The sequence below is a fragment of the Macrotis lagotis genome, chromosome 4, assembly GCF_037893015.1.
Source record: "Macrotis lagotis isolate mMagLag1 chromosome 4, bilby.v1.9.chrom.fasta, whole genome shotgun sequence".
Classification (NCBI taxonomy): domain Eukaryota; kingdom Metazoa; phylum Chordata; class Mammalia; order Peramelemorphia; family Peramelidae; genus Macrotis; species Macrotis lagotis.
In genome coordinates, this window is record NC_133661.1 from 124,377,962 (window position 1) to 124,396,979 (window position 19,018).

The 19,018-nt window shown below is 51.4% G+C and overlaps 1 protein-coding gene across 3 annotated transcripts; it reads left to right on the top strand.

The window, feature by feature from the left end:
• Positions 1-1,359: 1,359 nt before the first annotated feature.
• On the top strand, positions 1,360-18,288 carry FURIN (furin, paired basic amino acid cleaving enzyme). 3 transcript variants are annotated; one of them, XM_074234040.1, is made up of 17 exons: positions 1,360-1,452; positions 5,869-6,220; positions 8,283-8,381; positions 9,030-9,125; positions 9,654-9,722; positions 9,806-9,934; positions 10,211-10,287; positions 11,129-11,217; positions 11,906-12,078; positions 12,308-12,520; positions 13,057-13,157; positions 13,421-13,524; positions 13,638-13,755; positions 14,008-14,187; positions 14,683-14,807; positions 14,933-15,049; positions 15,468-18,288. In XM_074234040.1, exons 2-17 carry the CDS (start codon positions 6,050-6,052, stop codon positions 16,016-16,018), a joined length of 2,412 nt encoding a protein of 803 aa, XP_074090141.1. In that variant the 5' UTR covers positions 1,360-1,452; positions 5,869-6,049; the 3' UTR covers positions 16,019-18,288. The 3 variants fall into 3 exon arrangements, with proteins under 3 accessions (XP_074090141.1, XP_074090140.1, XP_074090142.1); XM_074234039.1 differs by lacking the exon at positions 1,360-1,452 and adding an exon at positions 1,872-1,957; XM_074234041.1 differs by lacking the exons at positions 1,360-1,452; positions 9,654-9,722 and adding an exon at positions 1,872-1,957 and having other exon boundaries at positions 15,468-18,282.
• The last annotated feature ends 730 nt before the right edge of the window (positions 18,289-19,018 follow it).

Sequence of the window (19,018 nt, forward strand, 5' to 3'; positions counted from 1 at the left end):
AAGGGGTGTGGACACAGCAGCTATGGGTGGTGTCTGATGTCTCTAATGCTGACTCCTTGGGCTTCTCAGAGGTGGAAGTGATGTAGACAGTGGTAGAGAATGGTTGAGACGGAGAAGTGTTCCCACCCTCACCCTGGGGAGCTCCAGATGCAGTCCACCTAATTATGCCATGCCTATGACTAGATAAGTCTTCCTTCCATCCTTTGGTATTAGAATTTTTATTTTGATGACTGAGATGTTGCCGAATGCTGAAATAATAAACCATTGTTTTGGTCTGAAAAAAAGACCCAATAACCTTAGACTCAAAGGGCATTCATCTGCTTCATTACTTTTATTGCAATTTATCTTTCTGCTTCATCACAAGACAACAAAGGACTCTTAGGTCTTTGGGTCTGGGTGGCCAGCCTGGTTTCCCAATTTCCCCTTATCCAGGTTCTCAAGCCTGTCAGAGGAAGAGTCTTGCATCATTTCCTGACCATACTTGACACAGTGGTATTGTTCTCCCAACTGGGTCCTGGCACAGGGCCTGAGCTACCCCTGGGGAGGGCTACACCAGGCTTAACACCTCTTACTCTGCTGGTCCCATCGTTTGGAGGTCTGGGAGAAAGGATGGTGCGGGCATCAAGTTTGCCATTCTAGCTCACTCACAAAGCTTTTCTCCCTGTTCCCAGGAAGGCATAGGGTTAAGAGGGGGTTCACAGAGTCTGCAAAGACCCTCAAGTCACCTCTGCCTGGGGCCTAGGTAAGTGTTCCTTGGGAGAGGTCATCCTTCCTGACCAGGAAAGGAACTGAGAAGCAGTGAAGGGAGGAAGGAGGTGAACCCAAAGCCTGACGGAGCAAGTCAATGAATTTTATTTGGCAAACAATTATCTGAGTGCCTCCAGGATCCACATCTTTCCCAAGACAGAATGGATCGTTTCCAGCATGATATCAGGATGAGTCTCCTCACGTTGCTTCGGCACGGCATCTCGTCCTCAAGAAATGAGGAAAAACAAAAACATTAAAAAAAAAATAATCTGCTCCTAGCATTTATTCCAACCCGACCCCTGGTCATCGCGTTTAACCACTGTAAATGAGAGGGAGCGGACTCCGCGGACGGCCGGGGCCGGTCCAGGCCGGAGTCAGAGCGCTGGGCACCCCCGGAGCGGGCCCCCAGCCTGCGCTCGGGCACCTGGCGGGCTGACCACAGGCTGGGCTGGGCGAGGCCGTGACGCTGCAGACGCCTCCGCCTTATCTAAGGCAAACTCACCTTGGGCCTCGGGGGCGCCGCAAGCAGCCTCCCGGGGCCAAAGGTGAGGCTGGCCGGACCCAGAAAGTCTCGGGCGTGCACTCCTCCGGGCGGCGGGCCGGGCTCCGGGGCGTCCGCGCGGGGCGGCGGCGGCGGGCCGGGCGCGTCCTGCGGAGTGGAAGCCGCCTGAGAGCAGGGCCCCGGCTCGTCAGCGCCGGCACACGGTGAGCCCGCAGCGGCGGGGGCCGGGGCGGGGGAGGCTCCGGCGCGGGTCCCGCGGCCCCCCGGGCGGAGCCCTGCTCCCGGGGGGGGGCCAGGGCGGGCCGCGGAGCGGCGGGAGCCCCGGGCCGGGCCGGGCTCGGAGCGGCGCGGCGCGGCGCGGAGCGGAGGCGGCGCGGGGCGCAGGGGGAGGGGCGGGCGCGGCGGCCCAGCGGAGGAGGAGGAGCCCGAGCCCGAGCCGGAGCCGCCGCCGCCGCCGCCGCTGACAGCGGCCCGAGTAAACAAGCGCGGCTCCGCGGCCGGGCGGCCCCCGCAGCCCTCCCCGCCCGCCAGCCCGGCCGCCGCCGCCGCCGCCGCCGAGGCGCTGAGCCGCGCCGCCGGGACGGACCCGGGCGCCGGAGCCGAGGCCGCCGCCGCCGCCGCCGCCGCCCGGGGCTCCGCGCTCGGCGGGCCGGGGCCCTGCGCCCGCGCTGCCACCCGGAAAAGTTTCCGCAGCCCGAGCTCCCTGGGGTAAGCCGCGAAGCGCGTCCGGAGCCCCCGGAGCCCGGGCCGGGCCCCGCCGCCGCTCCTGGGATCGCGCCCGGGGACCGGGCTCCCCCGCAGCCCGCGAGCGGGGCCCCGGGCTCGGGCCACGGCCAGGCCGGCGGCGGGCCGGGGCCGGGGCCGGGGGCGCCGCGGGGGGCCGGGACCTCGCCGGGCTCCTCCGTGACCCCGGCCCGACCGGATCCATCAGCCCCCCCCCCCAGGGAAGAGGGACCGGGGCCGGGGGGGGCGCCCCAAGCCTGCCTGCGGGCGCGCAGCCCCCCTGGGGAGGGGGCCCCCAGCTGCCGCCCACTCTGGTACTTTTCCACTGGGGACCACACAGACCCACTGACCCCAGGAAGTGCACGTCTGGCCCCTGCTGGCCGCCGGGTCCGGGGGACGATCCGGAGGGAGCCTCCACCCTCCCCGGGGACGGCCGCCCACCCCCGGCCGCGGAGGGACCGGCGGGGCGCCCCGGCCGCGGGAGGGGGAGGCTGGAGGCATTGTTCCCGGGCCAGCCCCCTCCCGGGCGCCCCTACCTGTGGGGGGGGCAGGTGCTGCCTGCGCCCGGCCCGAGGGGCCCCCGGCCCCGGGCCCCGGTCCCTCCCCGAGGCCTACCCTCCTCTGCCTCTGTGGCACTCGTGACCCTGGAGAGGCTCGGGGAGGACCGGGGCCGAGGAAATGGAGCCGGCGGGGCTGGACAGCTCTGAGCCGCGTCCCCCGGCCAGCCCTGGGGCACAGGGGGCCCGAGCCCGGGGACCCCCTGCCGCCGCGCCCCCGCCCCCCGGGGCTGGCATCCTTGAGCTAGGCCGGCCGCAGCGCCAGGGGCTTGCTGCATTCTCCAGCATTTACAAATGTCGGGCAGATGGAGAGAGCACATAAGGTAGTTGAAATCTCCTTTCTCCAGCCCCCGCGCCGCCGCCTCCCCTCCTCCCCCTCCCCATTGAAGACAGGAGGAAAAGTGGTTTCCAGAGAAAGCACCTGAACCGGTCGGATGGATGGCGCGGACAGAGGACCCAGGACTGGAGGGTCGGGTCGGGTCTGCATTTTGTTTGACAGCTTTGTGTGGTCTGGTCCGGAGACCCTGCTCATACCCTCCCCTTAGCCCTCCTAAGTGGGCCTGGCTCGCCTTTTACCAAGCTGGAATCAAGCTTCCAGGATGATTCCGAGTTTTGTCACACTGCTTTGTCAGTGCCTCAGCCACACTATGATGTGGCTGGGAGGAACCCTACCTTACAGGGATCCTAGCTTGGAAAATCACCGAGGCTGCCCGCAATTCCAGGTTTTCGTCCGGCCACTTTAGTAATCTGATTTGGAAAGGAAAAGAGACTTTGACTAATCATCTCCAAAAAAACCTTTTAGACCCTAGCACAGTTCCCCTGGAGTGGGTGAGAGACTCAGAGCCAAATCTGTAATGCGTCTGTGTATCTATGTGTGTGTGTGTGTGTGTGTGTCTGTGTGAGGGGCTCATTTGTATCTCAATGAAGAAACAGCCTCAGTTGTAGACGAGTTAGAACTTGGTGGGTGAGTCAGAGTCTAGGGTGGGGGCGGTGGGGAAGCCCATTGTTTAAAGTTTTGGCTGCCTCAGCTTCCATTCAGGCCAACCAACTGAGATGCTTGTATGATGGTCTTTCTCAAGGCAGAGGTCTAAGGATTATTCCTTTTGACGAGGGGCTGGTGACATCCTCCTTCATCTGGGAAGGGAGGCAAGTGCTTTAGGGGAAAGAGGAAGAGGGTACAGGGCACTGGGAAAGAGGAATGATGTTTTAGTTCAACTTCAAACTTGCTTTCCCTCAGAGCTGTAAGGACTGTGCAGGGTAATTAAATAGTTGGTTAATCACCTTTAACATCAGGCAGCTGCTGCTTGATCCCACAGAGATCAGAAACTAGCTTTATTGAGCCAGTTTTATGCTTGGGCTACAGTTTAGCTCCTGCAGGTTCCTGGCATTTTTATAAAGGCTGAGGTCCTCGAGTAATAGATGGAAAAAAGTCTGACTTCTCCCTTCCAACCATTCTGTGCTGTCTCAGGGGTAGTTCTTCCTTAAGCCCCTCCCTATGAAGACACTGGCTCATCTTGGGGTTGGGGGAGGGTTAGGAGGGAGAAGATAGTGGATGGATGCAGCTATCAGCTGTCAAGTTATTTTGGTATAAACTGAAAATATCCTAGGAAGTACAGGTGGTGGTGGTTGTGTGTGTGTGTGTGCGCGCACACACGCGCACATGGCGGCCCACTAGAGTCTGGAGTGTGGTATGTAGAATTCTGACTATATGGATGAGGGGGAGGGTGCCACTTCCTGTTGGAGACTGTGGACAGGACTGGCAAAGGGGTGTGGTTGACCCTGGATTTATTCTATCCAGTATTGACATGCCCCCTTATTTTCCATTTGACATGCAGAGTGTTTTACAAATATCTCATTTGACTCTTGCCACAACTGTGTAAGGAAGTTACTCTTAATTTTCCTCATTTTACAAATGAGGAAACTGGGGCAGATGGGTTAAATAAATTGCCCAGGATCACATGGCTAATAAATGTCTAAAGACCAATTTGAAATCGTCTTCTTGACTGTAGGCCCCAAAACTCAATCCATTGAACCACCTCATCATCCCCCTCTTAGCTATGACTTGGGGGAACCCTAGTTATAGGTCCTGGTCTGATATCTGTTTCATAGATGAGGTGTTTTCTGGTTTTTCTTTTGCTAGATTAGGGCATCACTTTCAAAACTTGGGGCAGAAGAAAATAGTAATTCTTGTAGATCGGTGATGCTTATAAATGTGGAACCCCAAGCTAGGGAGAGCCAGACAGTCAGACAGACACACATGCACAAAACCAGCCTTCCTTAGGCCAGCATCCTGAGTCCTAAGAGGTGTCACAACTCTGTCTCTCTTCCAGACTTCCATGGGTACATTTTTAGCTCAGGAATTGGCTTGGTGTGGTTTCTTGTAGGGGTTGGGGGCCCATGTAAGGGACAGTTATGTGAATGTGGGCAGAACGGTCCCGTTGTTTGTTTGCTGAGGGAGGAGGAGAGGCAACACACAGCCTATTGATTTCTTGCCTCACCTTAGCTCCCTGGCTTAGCAAGCTATGTTTGCCTGGGCAGCCCGTGGCTTAGGTTACGTAAGACACGGTATATGTGCTCTTTTGCGTGGGGGTGCTGATGCCACCCAGTCTTAACAAGCTGGCAGGTCTCCTATTATGGGCATTGCTGAGACAGTAAACTCCCACCCCACCCCCCGGCTAATCAGGGACAGTTAGAAAAAGTGGTACCCTAAAGGAAAACCACAGGATCAATGAACAGAAAAGACCCCAGGCCTTCATTCCTGGGCTAGATGTTGAGTGCCTCTGGATTTAACCCAAAGGAAAAGAGATGCTCCCAGTTTTGGGAACTCTGTCCGTATTTACACTAGTAGAAATAAAACTCTTGTGTGTCCATTTGACACAAGTGGCAAAAAGTCCCAGATCCGAACTAGATTGATCCTGTTCTCTGATGTTTGTCTTTCACATGCTAACAACTCACTGGAACTATATATAGACCAGACAAAGAAAGGATCTAGAATTGAGGTTGTTGGGCCCATATTGACTTCTTCCTGGTGGGAACCAATCTTGAATGAGTCAGTCTCTGAATTTTGTTTTTCCACACACACACACTTCTGTTGCGCAGTATACTGAGTGTAAGAACTGAGGGTTTGTGTTGTCATCTGGGGTCAGTCATGTGTTGTCCCACAAGAGACCTTGATGCTGGAGGGATGGAAATAGAATGCCAAGTTTCTCTGGAGAAGACTTTTTTTTTTTTTTTGCAAAAGCACTTTTTAGGGCAAAATTATGGTAAGGGAGGGAGCAACTCTGTCTTGGAAGGGACAACTCAAATGAATTAATTTCCTTCTTTTCCATTGTTTAACAGAGCTAGTGGCCCTGAGTCCTGCTCCATCTGGCCCTCCTTGGCTTGGCCACATGCTCCCACCCACCCACTCCAGGGCTCAGCACACCGAGCAAGAGCCTGAGACCAAAGCCATTCTGATCAGGCACAGGCATTGAACCTATAAGAGGGAAGTGGGATTCCCCGGGCTCTGCCCGCCCACCCCATGGAGCTGAGGCCCTGGTTGCAGTGGACGGTAGTAGCTGCTTTGCTTCTTTTGGTTGGAGAGGTCCTCACCCAGAAGGTTTATACCAACACCTGGGCAGTGTTTATCCCTGGGGGCCTAACTGAAGCAAACAGAGTGGCCCAAAAGCATGGATTCCTCAACCTGGGACCGGTGAGTCTGTAGTCTCTTACCCTGCTACAGAAGGGTTAACCTTGGAAGGAGAGTTGGGGGCTTGGGGGGGAGGGGAGGTCCTATTTCTCAATGTTTCTTTCAGTTAATGGGCCAGCCAAGCTCAGCTCTCTGGTACTTATTTATCAAACTTTAGGGAGGGAGAAACTATTATTTTCCTTCAATGCAAACTATTTTTGGAAATTTGGGAAAATGAGTAGAAGAGGGGAGCTCAGGGTGAAGCATCTAGTTTCAGAGGACCCCGGGCAATGTAGGAAACAGTGGCTTGGGAGCAGAGGAAGGTAGGCACTTCTCTCCAGGGGCTGGGCAGAGTTCCTTGCTTTGGGATGGTCAGCAAGACTCTGACCCTTGCCCATGTGGCAGGAAGTTCCAGTTCCTGTTTGGCCTCCAGAGTAGGAGTGGTGTGACTTTTGTTTAGTGTTTTGTGAAAATTAGCTTTGGCTGTCCTCTCCTTAGCTTGGCACCAAACAACTGCTTTTGCTCTTACCCGGTTGAATGGTAGAGAGTTCCAGTCTCTCAGATATTTCAGGGCACCTGATGAGCCAATGGGGTAATCCATGTTTCTGGGCCAGTACAATGAGGGAGGAAGGGGAGGCAAGTCTAAGTTCTTCTAAAAGAAGAACCTTGTGTCCTCCAGCTCTCAGACCATAGGAGGTATCCAGGAATGGGACCTCAGTCAAAACAGAACAAGAGCTCACTTTTGCACAGCATCTTAAGGTTTGCATGGCATCTTAAGGTTTGCACAAGTATCTATCCAGGTACCTTTGAGAAAGGTGATTTAAATATCATGCCCATTTTACAGATGAGATCACTGAGGGAAAGTAACTTGTTTTCATCTGCACCAGTGATTGCTGGAGCTAAAATTTGGACCCAATTGTACTGACTCCTAGCTCTCTCCCCACTGTGTCACCACTGCCTCTCCTGATTATGTTCACACATGTGAGCATGCCCACGTGTCTGTGTGTAGACACAGACACAAGACACAGACACACACAGTCTGCCTCCTCTCAAATAGCGATTTCTTTGCTATGAGGGTTGCTTGCTGAGGTGTAGGATATTTTTAAGAACAAATAGAGTGAGAGAAAGGGAGCTTAGGATGACACAAGACTCAGACATCAGAAGAGCCCAGCATAGACCCATCAATTTACAACTTCTGTATGATGGAGACTTTGGCTCAGTAAAATTTCAGTAAAAAAAAATTTGTGGCCATTTTGAGTTGTTCTGGTAATGGGATTTGCCCTCCTGGAGAAGCGGCTGTGGGCCCCTCATGCCCTAGTTCCCTAGATTTCCCTCATCTGGGCTGCAAAAACAATTCCATTTTTAAGAGCTGAGTTTCCTAGATTGTCCCAGGGCAGCATAACTAATATCCTCTCTTAAACTCAAGAGTGCCGCTTGGTAGAAGATTAAACTGTGCCCAGTAGCAACCACAGAGAATGGGTGAAGGGTTGTCTTCCTCTAATTCTAGATTGCTCAAAGGGAAAAAATTAAACATTTTTATGCATGTGATGGAACAAATTAAATGAAAAAAGCAATTCTAGAATAGCCTTACCTTTCAACCCGAAGGCTAAAAAGCAACATTGAAAGCCGGTTCTGAATGCCTTCTGTAGGTGGTGGGGAGAGGGAAGCAAGAATGGGGGAAAAATTGTAAAACTCAAAATAAATAAAATCTTTCTTAAAAAGTGGGGGGGAACAGTTAGGTGGTGCAATGGATAGAGCACCAGCCCTGGAGTCAGGAGTACTTGAGTTCAAATCTAGCCTCAGACATTTAATAATTACCTAGCTGTGTGGCCTTGGGCAAGCCACTTAACCCCATTTGCCTTGCAAAAACCTAAAAAAAAAAAAAAAAAGTTGGTTCTGAGAGGAAAGGCAAGAACCATGGCTTACCTGGTCTTCCTACCTGGCCATATCTGCATGCTTGCTGTTGTCTTAGTTTATCTCCACCAGCGGATCTAGTCCCTTCTACCTATTCCTGAAGATTGATAAATCAAAAACTCATGAATCCCTCAGGTGGAATGCTGACTCAGTCATTCTTACCTGATTTCAGATTTTTGGGGACTATTACCATTTTTGGCATCGGGCAGTAGTGAAAAGATCACTGTCACCCCACCGCCCCCATCACAGCCGACTACAGAGGGAACCCCAAGTAAGTATAACCCTTTCCTCTCTTGGAGGCTTCTCCTTGATGATTGAGGCAGGGGTGATATCTGGTAGGAATAGGAGAAGACCTTGGAGTCCAATCTGCCTCTCCCTCCCTACATAATGGGAGTATCTTGGGTCCAGTAGCATAAACTTTACAAGGGTTTTACTGAGCCTGAGGCTCAGTATGCTTGCCACATAGACTCATTTTATGGCAGAATCTTGGGTCCTGGTTGGGGGGGGTGGGGAGGGTGGGAAGGGAAAAAGGAAATTAAGAGGGAGTTAGAAGGATGGCATCTCTGTTGTATGAGACAGGAAAGTTGGGGACTCTAGGGACATAATTCTCTATATTGACTTAATTGCCCTCCAAGTTGTCTCCACTTATCTCAAAGGATATTGCAAATTTCCAAAAACAAAATATTAATCTAATACATTATAGATGTGGAAATATTTGACCTTTATGGGGTGGATGTTTTGTCTGTCAATCCAAGCAGAGACCCATATGGTAAGGGAATCTTGAACTTACATTGGCAGCTTATCTACCATTGTGCCTAACACCTTAATGAGGTGGCCTTTCCTTCACCTTTTCTCTTCGTTCCTAGCCTTCCCCCCTCAACCCACACCATGTCTTCTCCCCCTTAACTTTATGTTCCAGGTGCAGTGGCTGGAACAACAGGTGGCAAAACGTCGGAAAAAGCGGGATATATTCATGGAGCCCACTGACCCCAAGTTTCCCCAGCAGTGGTACCTGGTATGTAGAATTCTTGGGACTCTGTGCGGGCTCTGGCCTCCAGTACCCCAGCTGGGGGAGCTTTGGGACAAGTCTGTCATCTGTAAACTTTTTCTCCTTTGCCAAGCCTTTAGATGCCCCTTCCATCCTAATCTTGATTTCCTTTTTTGTCACCTTTGCCTCTTTGCTCTGACCAGCCCTGGCTAAGGTAGTTTAAGTAATCCTCCAGGGGCTTAGTCTCAACAAAATTATTTATTTGCTGCTTTTCTCATTGCCCTTCTTTTTTTCTGTAAATCCCTCAATCCTCCCTCAAATTGGTCTACAGTAATTGTTACCTAACCCTTGCTGTATCTTTATCAGATTTTAAAGGCTTAAAATATTAACCTTCCCAAGGATATTTGTATTTTATTAGGGGATTCCTAAAAGGCCCAGAAAAGTATTACTAATTGCAGAATTTGGGGCACAGTGATAGCTATTGGGGAATACTTGGGGAAGGTGGACTTTTCAGAAACCCCTCAAATCATACCACCTATTCCATCTCCTTGTAAGGTTGGCCCTGCTCACCATCACCACAGGGAGGCCGGGAGAGTGCCGATGAGCTCTGCAGGGTCCCTAGAGGTCTGAAGAATGGGGTTTGGGGTGGTGGTGGTGAGTGACTTCTGATGGGTGTCTGTATATATGCTGACTGAGTGTCTCTGCAGTATGGTATGAATCAGCGAGACTTGAATGTTCGAGGGGCCTGGTCCCAAGGCTACACTGGCCGTGGCATTGTGGTTTCCATCCTGGATGATGGCATTGAGAAGAACCATCCTGATCTGGAGGGCAACTATGTGAGTCACCCTTTGGTGTAGGGGGTGCATCTTAAAGACAAAGGTGACCAGGGCCCATGAATTCTGGGGAAGGCTTGGCACCACAAATGTAACCACTCAAGAGAGTGAAGCAGGGCTATACCCACTGTGGTAGGGGTGAAGACTATTTCTGGAAGCCATAGTTGTTTCATTCAGGAGCTCAGAATGTGTGCATGAGCCATCACTGGGCATCTGTTGGGCAAGACCAGACACTATCCCTTCCTAGTATAGCCACTGAAAAGACTTGTTCCTTCCCAGGATCCTGGTGCCAGCTTTGATGTCAATGACCAGGACCCAGACCCCCAACCTCGTTACACACAGATGAATGACAACAGGTAACATTGAGGGCCAAGGGATGGGGATTTGTCCAAAGCCAAGAAAGGAATGACTTTTTAAAAATGGGAGGAGATAGAAAGCAGGTATTAACCATGAAAGGACCCTTCTAGGTAGGGACCAGGGTGCTAACTTATTTCATGGTAGTCCATAAATCCACCCCTACTGCTGGCTATACCTTTCTGCTCTCCCATTCTGAGTCAGGAACATATACCTAGCAGCTATCTCAGGAGGATGAAATTTGGACTTATGGTTAGAAATGAATAGGCCCGTGATCTTGGACGATATTGGGCCAAATCAGAAAAAAAAATCTTTATATACAACGCAGCTAAAGTGGTCTCAATATCTCCTTTTAGTCATGTTAGGACACATCACCAGATTGGACCATGAAATCATACTTTGATTTCATGGAACAAAGGGTCAAATGAAGGCCTTCAGAAAGGAGCTAATTATTGATTAAGAATAGATCCCTAGCAGCTAGGTGGTGTAGTGGATAAAGCACCAGCCTTGAAGTCAGGAGTACCTGGGTTCAAATCCAGTCTCAGACACTTAATAATTACCTAGCTGTGTGGCCTTGGGCAAGCCACTTAACCCCATTTGCCTTGCAAAAACCTTAAAAAAAAAAATAGATCCCTAGGCAGAGGAAGGGAAATAATCGTGAAGTCAGAATGTAGAGAAGTTGGGAAGAGGGAGGAGAGAGAGAGATTGATTAGATAAATTTGTCCTAAGTTAAGGATTTCTTTCTTAGTCCACAAGATCGTCTTTCTGAGAAAGAAGGTAATATTGTGATTCCCCCTATTCTCTTTACTCTTTCCCTAACACTGTTTCCCTTGGCATCTGCAGACATGGTACCCGATGTGCTGGTGAGGTGGCTGCTGTGGCCAACAATGGAATCTGTGGTGTTGGTGTTGCCTACAATGCCCGAATCGGAGGTGAGTCTAGGAATCTTCTGAAGGGCAATAGAACCCAGACAGTCACCTTGACACGTCCCTAACTTCTGAGGATTGGATTGTCTTGGACTACAGCATGGGAGGAGGCTTCTGTTGACTTAAGGGAGAATGAACAAAGCCAGGGCTTCTATTGTACTCGTTTTTATACCTTCTAGATGGCTTGCATCTGAAATAAAGCATTATTTCTTCCCACCATTATCATTGTCTCTCATTTGCTTCATACTTGGTTAGGAAAGTCCTGATAAATGTCCTTTCCTCCCTGCCACTCAACAGTATTCTGTCAGATTTCTTTATTAAATATTTCGTGCATCAACAAAACTGGTTTCTGATCCATGTGCCATCATTGTTAATACCCTTGTGATAGTGGATAAGTCACATAACTTCCCTGAACCTCAGTTGTGACACCTGTAAAACGGGGTTGAACTAGGTGATCTCTAAGGTCTCTTTCAGCTCTAAATCCATGATCTAGCCAGATACCTCTTAAGGCCTCGGATTCCTCATTTGTAAATGAAACATTTAGATTGGGTGATGTGATACCTAAGTTCCCTTCCAGCTAACTTCATTATAACTTCCTTCAAGTCCAAGTTCTGGCCTGAGCCCTGTCCTTGTAGCCCCCAAAAAGGACACATGGGGTTCCTGAGGTTATACCTTCTTCCCCTTGACCATCTAGGTGTGCGCATGCTAGATGGAGAGGTGACTGATGCAGTGGAAGCACGTTCTCTAGGACTAAATCCCAACCACATCCACATCTATAGTGCCAGCTGGGGCCCTGAGGATGATGGAAAGACCGTGGATGGGCCAGCCCGCTTGGCTGAAGAGGCGTTCTCCCGGGGAGTCAACCAGGTAAAGGTTAGGGTTCCAGGGAGGTGTATTGATAACAAGGGTCAAGGAGAAACAGGAGCCATTTGATCACCAAGAAGAAAAGTTGGAGCCTCATTGATCTGTCAAATGCTCTCTTTCTGGCAGCCTTTCCAAGGGTTCAAAGCATCATCTGCCTGCTCTTATCTATACCTCCCACCACACCTACGTCTTCTGTAGAGATTACCCTTCACCTGTCTCTTGTTTCTTATAGGGCCGTGGGGGTCTTGGATCGATCTTTGTCTGGGCTTCAGGCAATGGGGGCCGGGAGCATGATAGCTGCAACTGTGATGGCTACACCAACAGCATATACACCCTGTCCATCAGCAGCACTACCCAATTTGGTAATGTGCCCTGGTATAGTGAAGCCTGCTCCTCCACTCTTGCCACCACCTACAGCAGCGGCAACCAGAATGAGAAGCAGATTGTGAGTTCTGGACCTTGGGCAGGGCTGGAAGTTGCCCAAAAGCACTTTCATCATGGGGAGCTCTTTGACCCCCCTCTTAATTCTACTCTCTGTAGTGGGTTGAAAAGGCACTGCTGATGTGACCAATCCCTAGGGCCATCACAGCACCTTTTAGGGGGAAGGCTGAAGATATTTTATGTACCCCATCTTTGCTTCTCCTCCGTATGCCAGTGATGGGACTCTCCTGCCATGTAATTCCTGCTCCATCCTTTTCCAGCTCAGGTTTTAGAAATGAAAGTCAGAGCTTAAGACTAGATAAGGGAGAAATAGCTTAGTAACCATAAACCATAGAATATAAGAGGTGAACTTGGCAGTCATTAATCTCATCCATCCCTCTCATTCCACAGGAAAACTGAGGCCCCAAGAGACAGCAGAGTAGTGTCCCAGATAGGACTTAGTGAGCCCTAGCTCATATGCTAGAAAACCCCCTGGACAGCCAAGGGTTCTTCCCTCTTTTAATACTGCTTGGAGTCAGGCCCTTTCTCTTTTCTTTATAGGTCACTACAGACCTGAGGCAAAAATGCACGGATTCTCATACTGGCACCTCTGCCTCTGCTCCACTGGCAGCTGGCATTATTGCCCTCACCTTGGAGGCCAAGTAAGGATGAAGCTAAGAAGGGGGTGGGTTTACTCTTCTTACCTGATCCCTGGGTTAGTCCTGACTTGGTTAGCCCTCTAACTCCAGGAGGTCCCCTCTACTTATTTGGACTAACCTTGGGGTTCTCTCCACACAATCCATCTGAGCTTCAGACGCCTTGAGCTTGTTGGGGAGAGGGAGAGCTTTCTGTTATCCCCGTGATTCTCTTTGCCCTCCTTCTTTTTCCTTGAGGCACATCTCAAATCTGACTTCTTCCTCCACAGTAAGAACCTGACGTGGCGTGACATGCAGCATCTGGTGGTCCGGACCTCCAGACCCGCTCACCTCAATGCCAATGACTGGGCAACTAATGGTGTCGGGCGCAGAGGTGATGTGGGGGAACGTCCTGGGGACTGGGAAAAGAAAGATGGGGCCTGGTTTTGTCAGGCTAGCTCAGCATTGTTCCCTTTCATGAACCATGTCTGTCATCTCTTTCTGCAGTCAGCCATTCATATGGTTATGGACTCTTAGATGCAGGAGCCATGGTGGCATTGGCCCGGAATTGGACCACGGTGGGCCCACAGCGCAAGTGCCTCGTCGACATCCTCACCGAGCCCACGTGAGGGAGTGGAGCATGAGGGAATGGGAGTGGGAGTGGGGGGGCAAATCTCCCCTCATCAGAATAGGGCAGGTATAGAGACTTGAGAACAACTAACACTTGCCCTTGTATAAGCCCTTGGGAAGATTTCTTTTTTCTGAATGCCTCTTTTTATGATTTCAGTCCTCTCTGATCTCTCGAAGATCATCTTAAGTTAGAAGAAGAATGAAGGGCTTTCCTAAGAGGACAGTTTGGGTTGTCTCTTTTGGGCAGGGACATAGGGAAACGGTTGGAGGTACGGAAGAAGGTGACTGCCTGCCAGGGAGAGGCGAACCATATTACCCGACTAGAACACGCCCAGGCCCGACTCACCCTGTCCTATAATCGACGTGGGGACCTGGCCATTTACCTTGTTAGCCCCATGGGCACCCGTTCTACCTTGCTGGCCTCCAGGTGGGTCTCATCTCCCTCCCCAAGACTCAATCCTATTTCCTATCTAGAAATTTTTTGTCTAGGCTTCCCTTGGGATTTTGGGAGGGCATTCCTTACCCCAGGGGACCCCCCAACAGATTTATCTATTTGACTGTGGGTCATAACTCTGTTACTTGGAGCAGCAAGAGGGGGTACAGGTGGAAATGAACCACTACTCCTCCTTCCTCTCGAGCAGCAACACCCTCTCCTCCCCAGTCCAGACCCCATAAAGTAAAAGAAGAGAACCAGTATTTTGGAATTGGAAAACTTGGGTTCAAATTCTAGGTCTTTCCTTTACTACCTGTGTTTCTTAAAGTCATTAACTTCAGGACCTCTGATCCCATTTGTAAGATGAGAGTCCTGGCCTTTCTGTGATCCTGCAAATGAAGACTAAATAGCTCCTTACCCCTCAAAAGATGTTAGGGAACCCTGTCACACCCCAGAGGAAACGTTCTTTTGTTGTCCCCCACCTCCCAGACCTCATGACTACTCCGCTGATGGGTTTAATGACTGGGCCTTTATGACTACCCATTCCTGGGATGAGAACCCTGCTGGGGACTGGGTCCTCGAAATTGAAAACACCAGTGAAGCGAACAACTACGGTATGGAGTGGCTCAGGGGTTCTGTGGCTCCAGGAGCAGGAGCAGCATGTATGGGAGGGTTGAGAAGCTGGAGGGGTCGGGGACAAGGAGTGGGGAAGAGCTAACCCTGTCTGTTCCGGAAGCAGGAACGCTGACCAAATTCACCCTCGTGCTGTATGGTACAGCTGGTGAGGAGTTTGGGATCTCTGCACCCTCTGAAAGCATCGGCTGCAAGACCCTCACTTCCAGCCAAACCTGCGTGGGTGAGTCTTTGCTGAAGGGCTTGTACCTCTGACCAGCAGGGTTGGTATGGAAAAATGGGGCCCTCTAAGAGAGAGCAGGCCACAGGGTGGGTGTGGGTATGGGTGTGTTTCTGTCTGTATCTCTCTCTGTCTCTGTCTCTCTCTGTCTCTGTCTCTCTCTCTCTGTCTCTCTCTCTCTCTCTCTCTCTCTCTCTTATATCTTTGTCTGTGTGTTTGATGGAGAAGTCACCTGTTAGTTCCTAATCTTATACCAGATGGGTGACATCTAAAGGTGAGATAGTTTTCAAATGGGAGAACTCAGCCCCCTGGATCAGATGTCTGGTACGCTGTAAGCAGTTAATAAGTGCTTATTGATTTGATTTGCCATTCCATGGATATACCCAGGAGTGATCTAACCATTCCCTGTCCTCTCTGCTAGTGTGTGAAGAAGGCTTTTCCCTGCACCAGAAGAACTGTGTGCGGCATTGTCCCCAAGGATTCATCTCACAAGTTGTCACCACCCCGTATGGTCTAGAGAACAATATGGAGCCCATCCATGCCAATGTCTGCTCCCCTTGCCACCCTTCCTGTGCCACTTGCAAGGGGACTGAGTCCACAGACTGCCTCAGCTGCCCCGTCTTCTCTGACTATGACATGGTGGAGTTGACTTGCACCCAGAGGAGGCAGCCCGGCTTCAAGTCTCCAGGGCTCCCTCACAGTGAGGGGCTGCTACCTTCTCACCTCCCTGTAGTTGTTGCAGGCCTGAGCTGCGCCTTTATCGTTTTGGTCTTCATCATCGTCTTCCTGATCCTTCAGCTCCGCTCCGGCTTCAGCTTTCGGGGGGTCAAAGTGTACTCGCTGGACAGTGGTATCATATCCTACAAAGGGCTGCCCCCTGACGCCTGGCAGGAGGAGTGCCCTTCCGAGTCTGACGAGGACGAGGTCCGGGGCGAGAGGACTGCTTTCATCAAGGACCAGAGTGCCCTTTGATGAGCACCAGATCTTCCCCTCCCCTGATCTGACTCTCCTGGTCACACCTTCCACCCCCCTCCTCGGGCACTTTTTAATTCACCAAAGTATTTTTTTATATCGGGACTTGGGTCAGGTCCCCCAGCCCAGGGGAGGGTATGGAGCGGTAGGGTCTGCCCACTCCCCTCTCATGCTAGCTGGGGAGCCCTGAGATCCTCACCTGCCACCTCCAAAGTGGGGTAGAGGGCTGGAACACATGCCAGCTTTTCTGTGGGACAAGCTCTGGGGCAGAAGAGGCAGGGGACAAGGGGTGGGTCTCAGTCAGCATAGGAGCAAAGTCAGTCTTGAAGGCATTTCCTATCACCTAGGGGTCTATGCCGCATCCCTCCCCCACCCCAAACCCACCTTTGATGGAGAAGGAAATGAGATACTGGGACAGTGACTGTCCCCTTTTCAGATGGACTGAGGATGAGGCTGCTGTGGCAGGCTGGTTTATATGGGGAGAGAAGGGAGGGGAAGTAGATTCTTTGTCACAACCCTCCCTTGTTTAATTCTCCTGCTTCCCTCTAACCCAGGCTCTTTCCAGCTGCTCCAGTTCCTTCTAAAGCAATAATGGTCCCAATCCAGCCAGCAGGAGGCACTGGGCAGCTGTTGTCTGGGGGGGGTTAACTGGAGGACACCTCTCCAAGGATTCTTGCCCCCTCCAGTTTTCCATCCTAGCCTGTGTCCTTCCCCTCAAAGCCACAGGCTTTGGAGGCCCGCGCCATAGAAGTGATTGTCCTAGAAGGGACCAAGAAGGGCAGGTGCTTTCAAGGGTGTCTGTGTGTCTGTGTGTGAGGGTGAGCTTGTTTGTATGTGTGTGTGTCTGTGTGTGTGTGTATCTAAGGACCCTCCCTCACCCCTGCCTCCATGTGTGTTCCTGGACCACCCCATCCTTCCCGCACACATCTCTGCACCTTGTGCCTCCTGCCCTGCTTCCCAGAAGCCCAGGCGAGCTCAGTACCGTCCACTCAGCCAGGCTGGCAGCAGGTGCCAGGCTGGCAGCAGGTGCCAGGGCACGGCTCCAGCCATGAGCAGAGCTGCTTGTGTCCGGTTCCATCCCTCTTCCTGCCCTCCTGCTGTGCGGGGAGACCAGAGGCCCCTTGTGCAGCCAGGGACTTCTTCCTTGTTTTCTGAGCCCGGGGCTTCCTGGGCTGTTCCCCCTCGCAGCTCTGGAGCCCCTGGGTGGAGGGGAGGGAGGTCATCCCCAGAACCCTCCCCCCATCCTACCTGTTTTTCCCCACCCCACCAATGCTGCTTTCCCCTGTGGGGATCTCAGGGGCCGTTCGAGGATATATTTTCACTCTGTGATTTCACTTTAGATGCTGATTTTTTTGTATTTTTAACTTGGGGTAGCAGCCGGAACACCCATACCGTCTGTCCTGCTGTTCCCCTCCCCACCTCCCTGGCCCTGGTGGGAAAACTGAGTTCCTGAGCTCAGGACAGGGCATTGGTCAGGGGGAGAAACGATGATAGGGGGTCATGGGGTGGAGGGAAAGAAAGGAGTATTTTTTTCTGTGTTAAGAACAATGGTTGGTAGTGCCAAGGGCTCATGGGTCATTCATTTCTCCTTGTGCCAGGGCTGAAAAGTGAGGGGGTAGGTAGGCAGTGGCATAAGGGTCGCCAGCCCCCTCCCCACACTGTGCCTAATGGGAAAAAGCACTGACCTATTGAGTTTCCTCCCCCCCACCCGTACATCCCCATCTCCCTCTTCTGATGTGCCTTTTGCACCTCCACCTCCACCCCCCCCCCCATTAGGACAATCAGAATCATCTCCCACTTGGGAGTCCTTTCTTTCTCCCCAATCCCTTAGGAGTTAACCAGCCACCAGGGTGAGAAGCGGTCATCTCTCCCAGCCAGGAACAAGCCTGGTGTTTCCACCCCTCCCCCACCCCCATTGTCCTCCATGGCCGGCCCGGGCTGGTTTTGTATGATACCGGGTTGGTGCACAGTGATTTTTCTTGTAATTTAAACAGGCCCAGTGTGGTGGGTTCTATTTAATGGACGCGAGATGATGTTAGAGGTTTTTAAGTGATTAAATGTGCAGACTATGCAAAACTGGCTGTTCCTTATTTGTGTTCTGACCCAGGTTTCTTCCCAGCACTTAGCCATCAATCCAGACTTCTGTCAATGGGGCAGGGAAGCTGGCCAGGGGTCAGACAATCTAGTGTTCATTTACTCTTCTCCTGCTCTAGCTCCCTTGTCTGACCTGTAGTCTGCCGAGTCTAACAAAAGAAAAGAGGCAGGTTTTACCATCAGGTCTCTGAAGTCAAGGTTGATCAATTGTTGCATCAACCTAAATTCTGATGCCTTGAGAGCTTTTTCTTTTTCCTTTAGTGGAATAGTATGCATTGGTTCTGCTGGTTTCCATCTGCATCAGTCTGAGTGAGCCTTCCCAAATTTCTCTAGATTCTCCAGAGTCCCCTTCCTTTTCTTTCCCCTCCCCCACTCGATGCCCGTTTCATTAAAGAAGCTGCTTCTCCCATTTTCATTGCAGGGCAGCCACCTCTCAAGCATGCAGTCTCTTAATTTCTAGCTGACTGCTGCAATGATACCTGCCCCTGGGCCCTGTCTGCCCTGCTTTTCTACCTCTTGGTTTCTGTCCACTCCTTTTTTTTTTTTTTTTTTTTTTTGCAAGGCAGTGTTAAATGGCTTGCCCAAGGCCACACAGCTAGGTAATTATATATTAAGTGTCTGAGACCGAATTTGAACCCAGGTACTCCTGACTCCAGGTCCACTCCTTTTCCTGGTTTCTATCTTCCTTGCCTAAGGAGTAGACTGAAACTGGAGTCAAGGACCTGCATTCAAATTCTACCTCCATTTAATAGATTGGTGATCTTTGGCAAATTGCTTCATCTCTTTTATCTCAGCTGTACTATGAGGCAATTGAATCAGATGATCTCTATGGTTCCTTCCAGTTAGAAGTTCTGTGATCCTTGCTTGCTTCGGCACACTGGTGTTTTGCAGTCTTATGCATAAGAA

What these genes read in the sequence shown, in the direction of transcription:
- FURIN (XM_074234040.1), top strand. Translation starts at nt 6,050, where the DNA reads ATGGAGCTGAGGCCCTGGTTGCAGTGGACGGTAGTAGCTGCTTTGCTT. An exon ending in GCTCTGCAGGGTCCCTAGAG is followed by an intron (nt 9,723 to 9,805) that starts GTCTGAAGAATG and finishes GTGTCTCTGCAG; the next exon opens with TATGGTATGAATCAGCGAGA. An exon ending in GCCCTCACCTTGGAGGCCAA is followed by an intron (nt 13,158 to 13,420) that starts GTAAGGATGAAG and finishes CTTCCTCCACAG; the next exon opens with TAAGAACCTGACGTGGCGTG.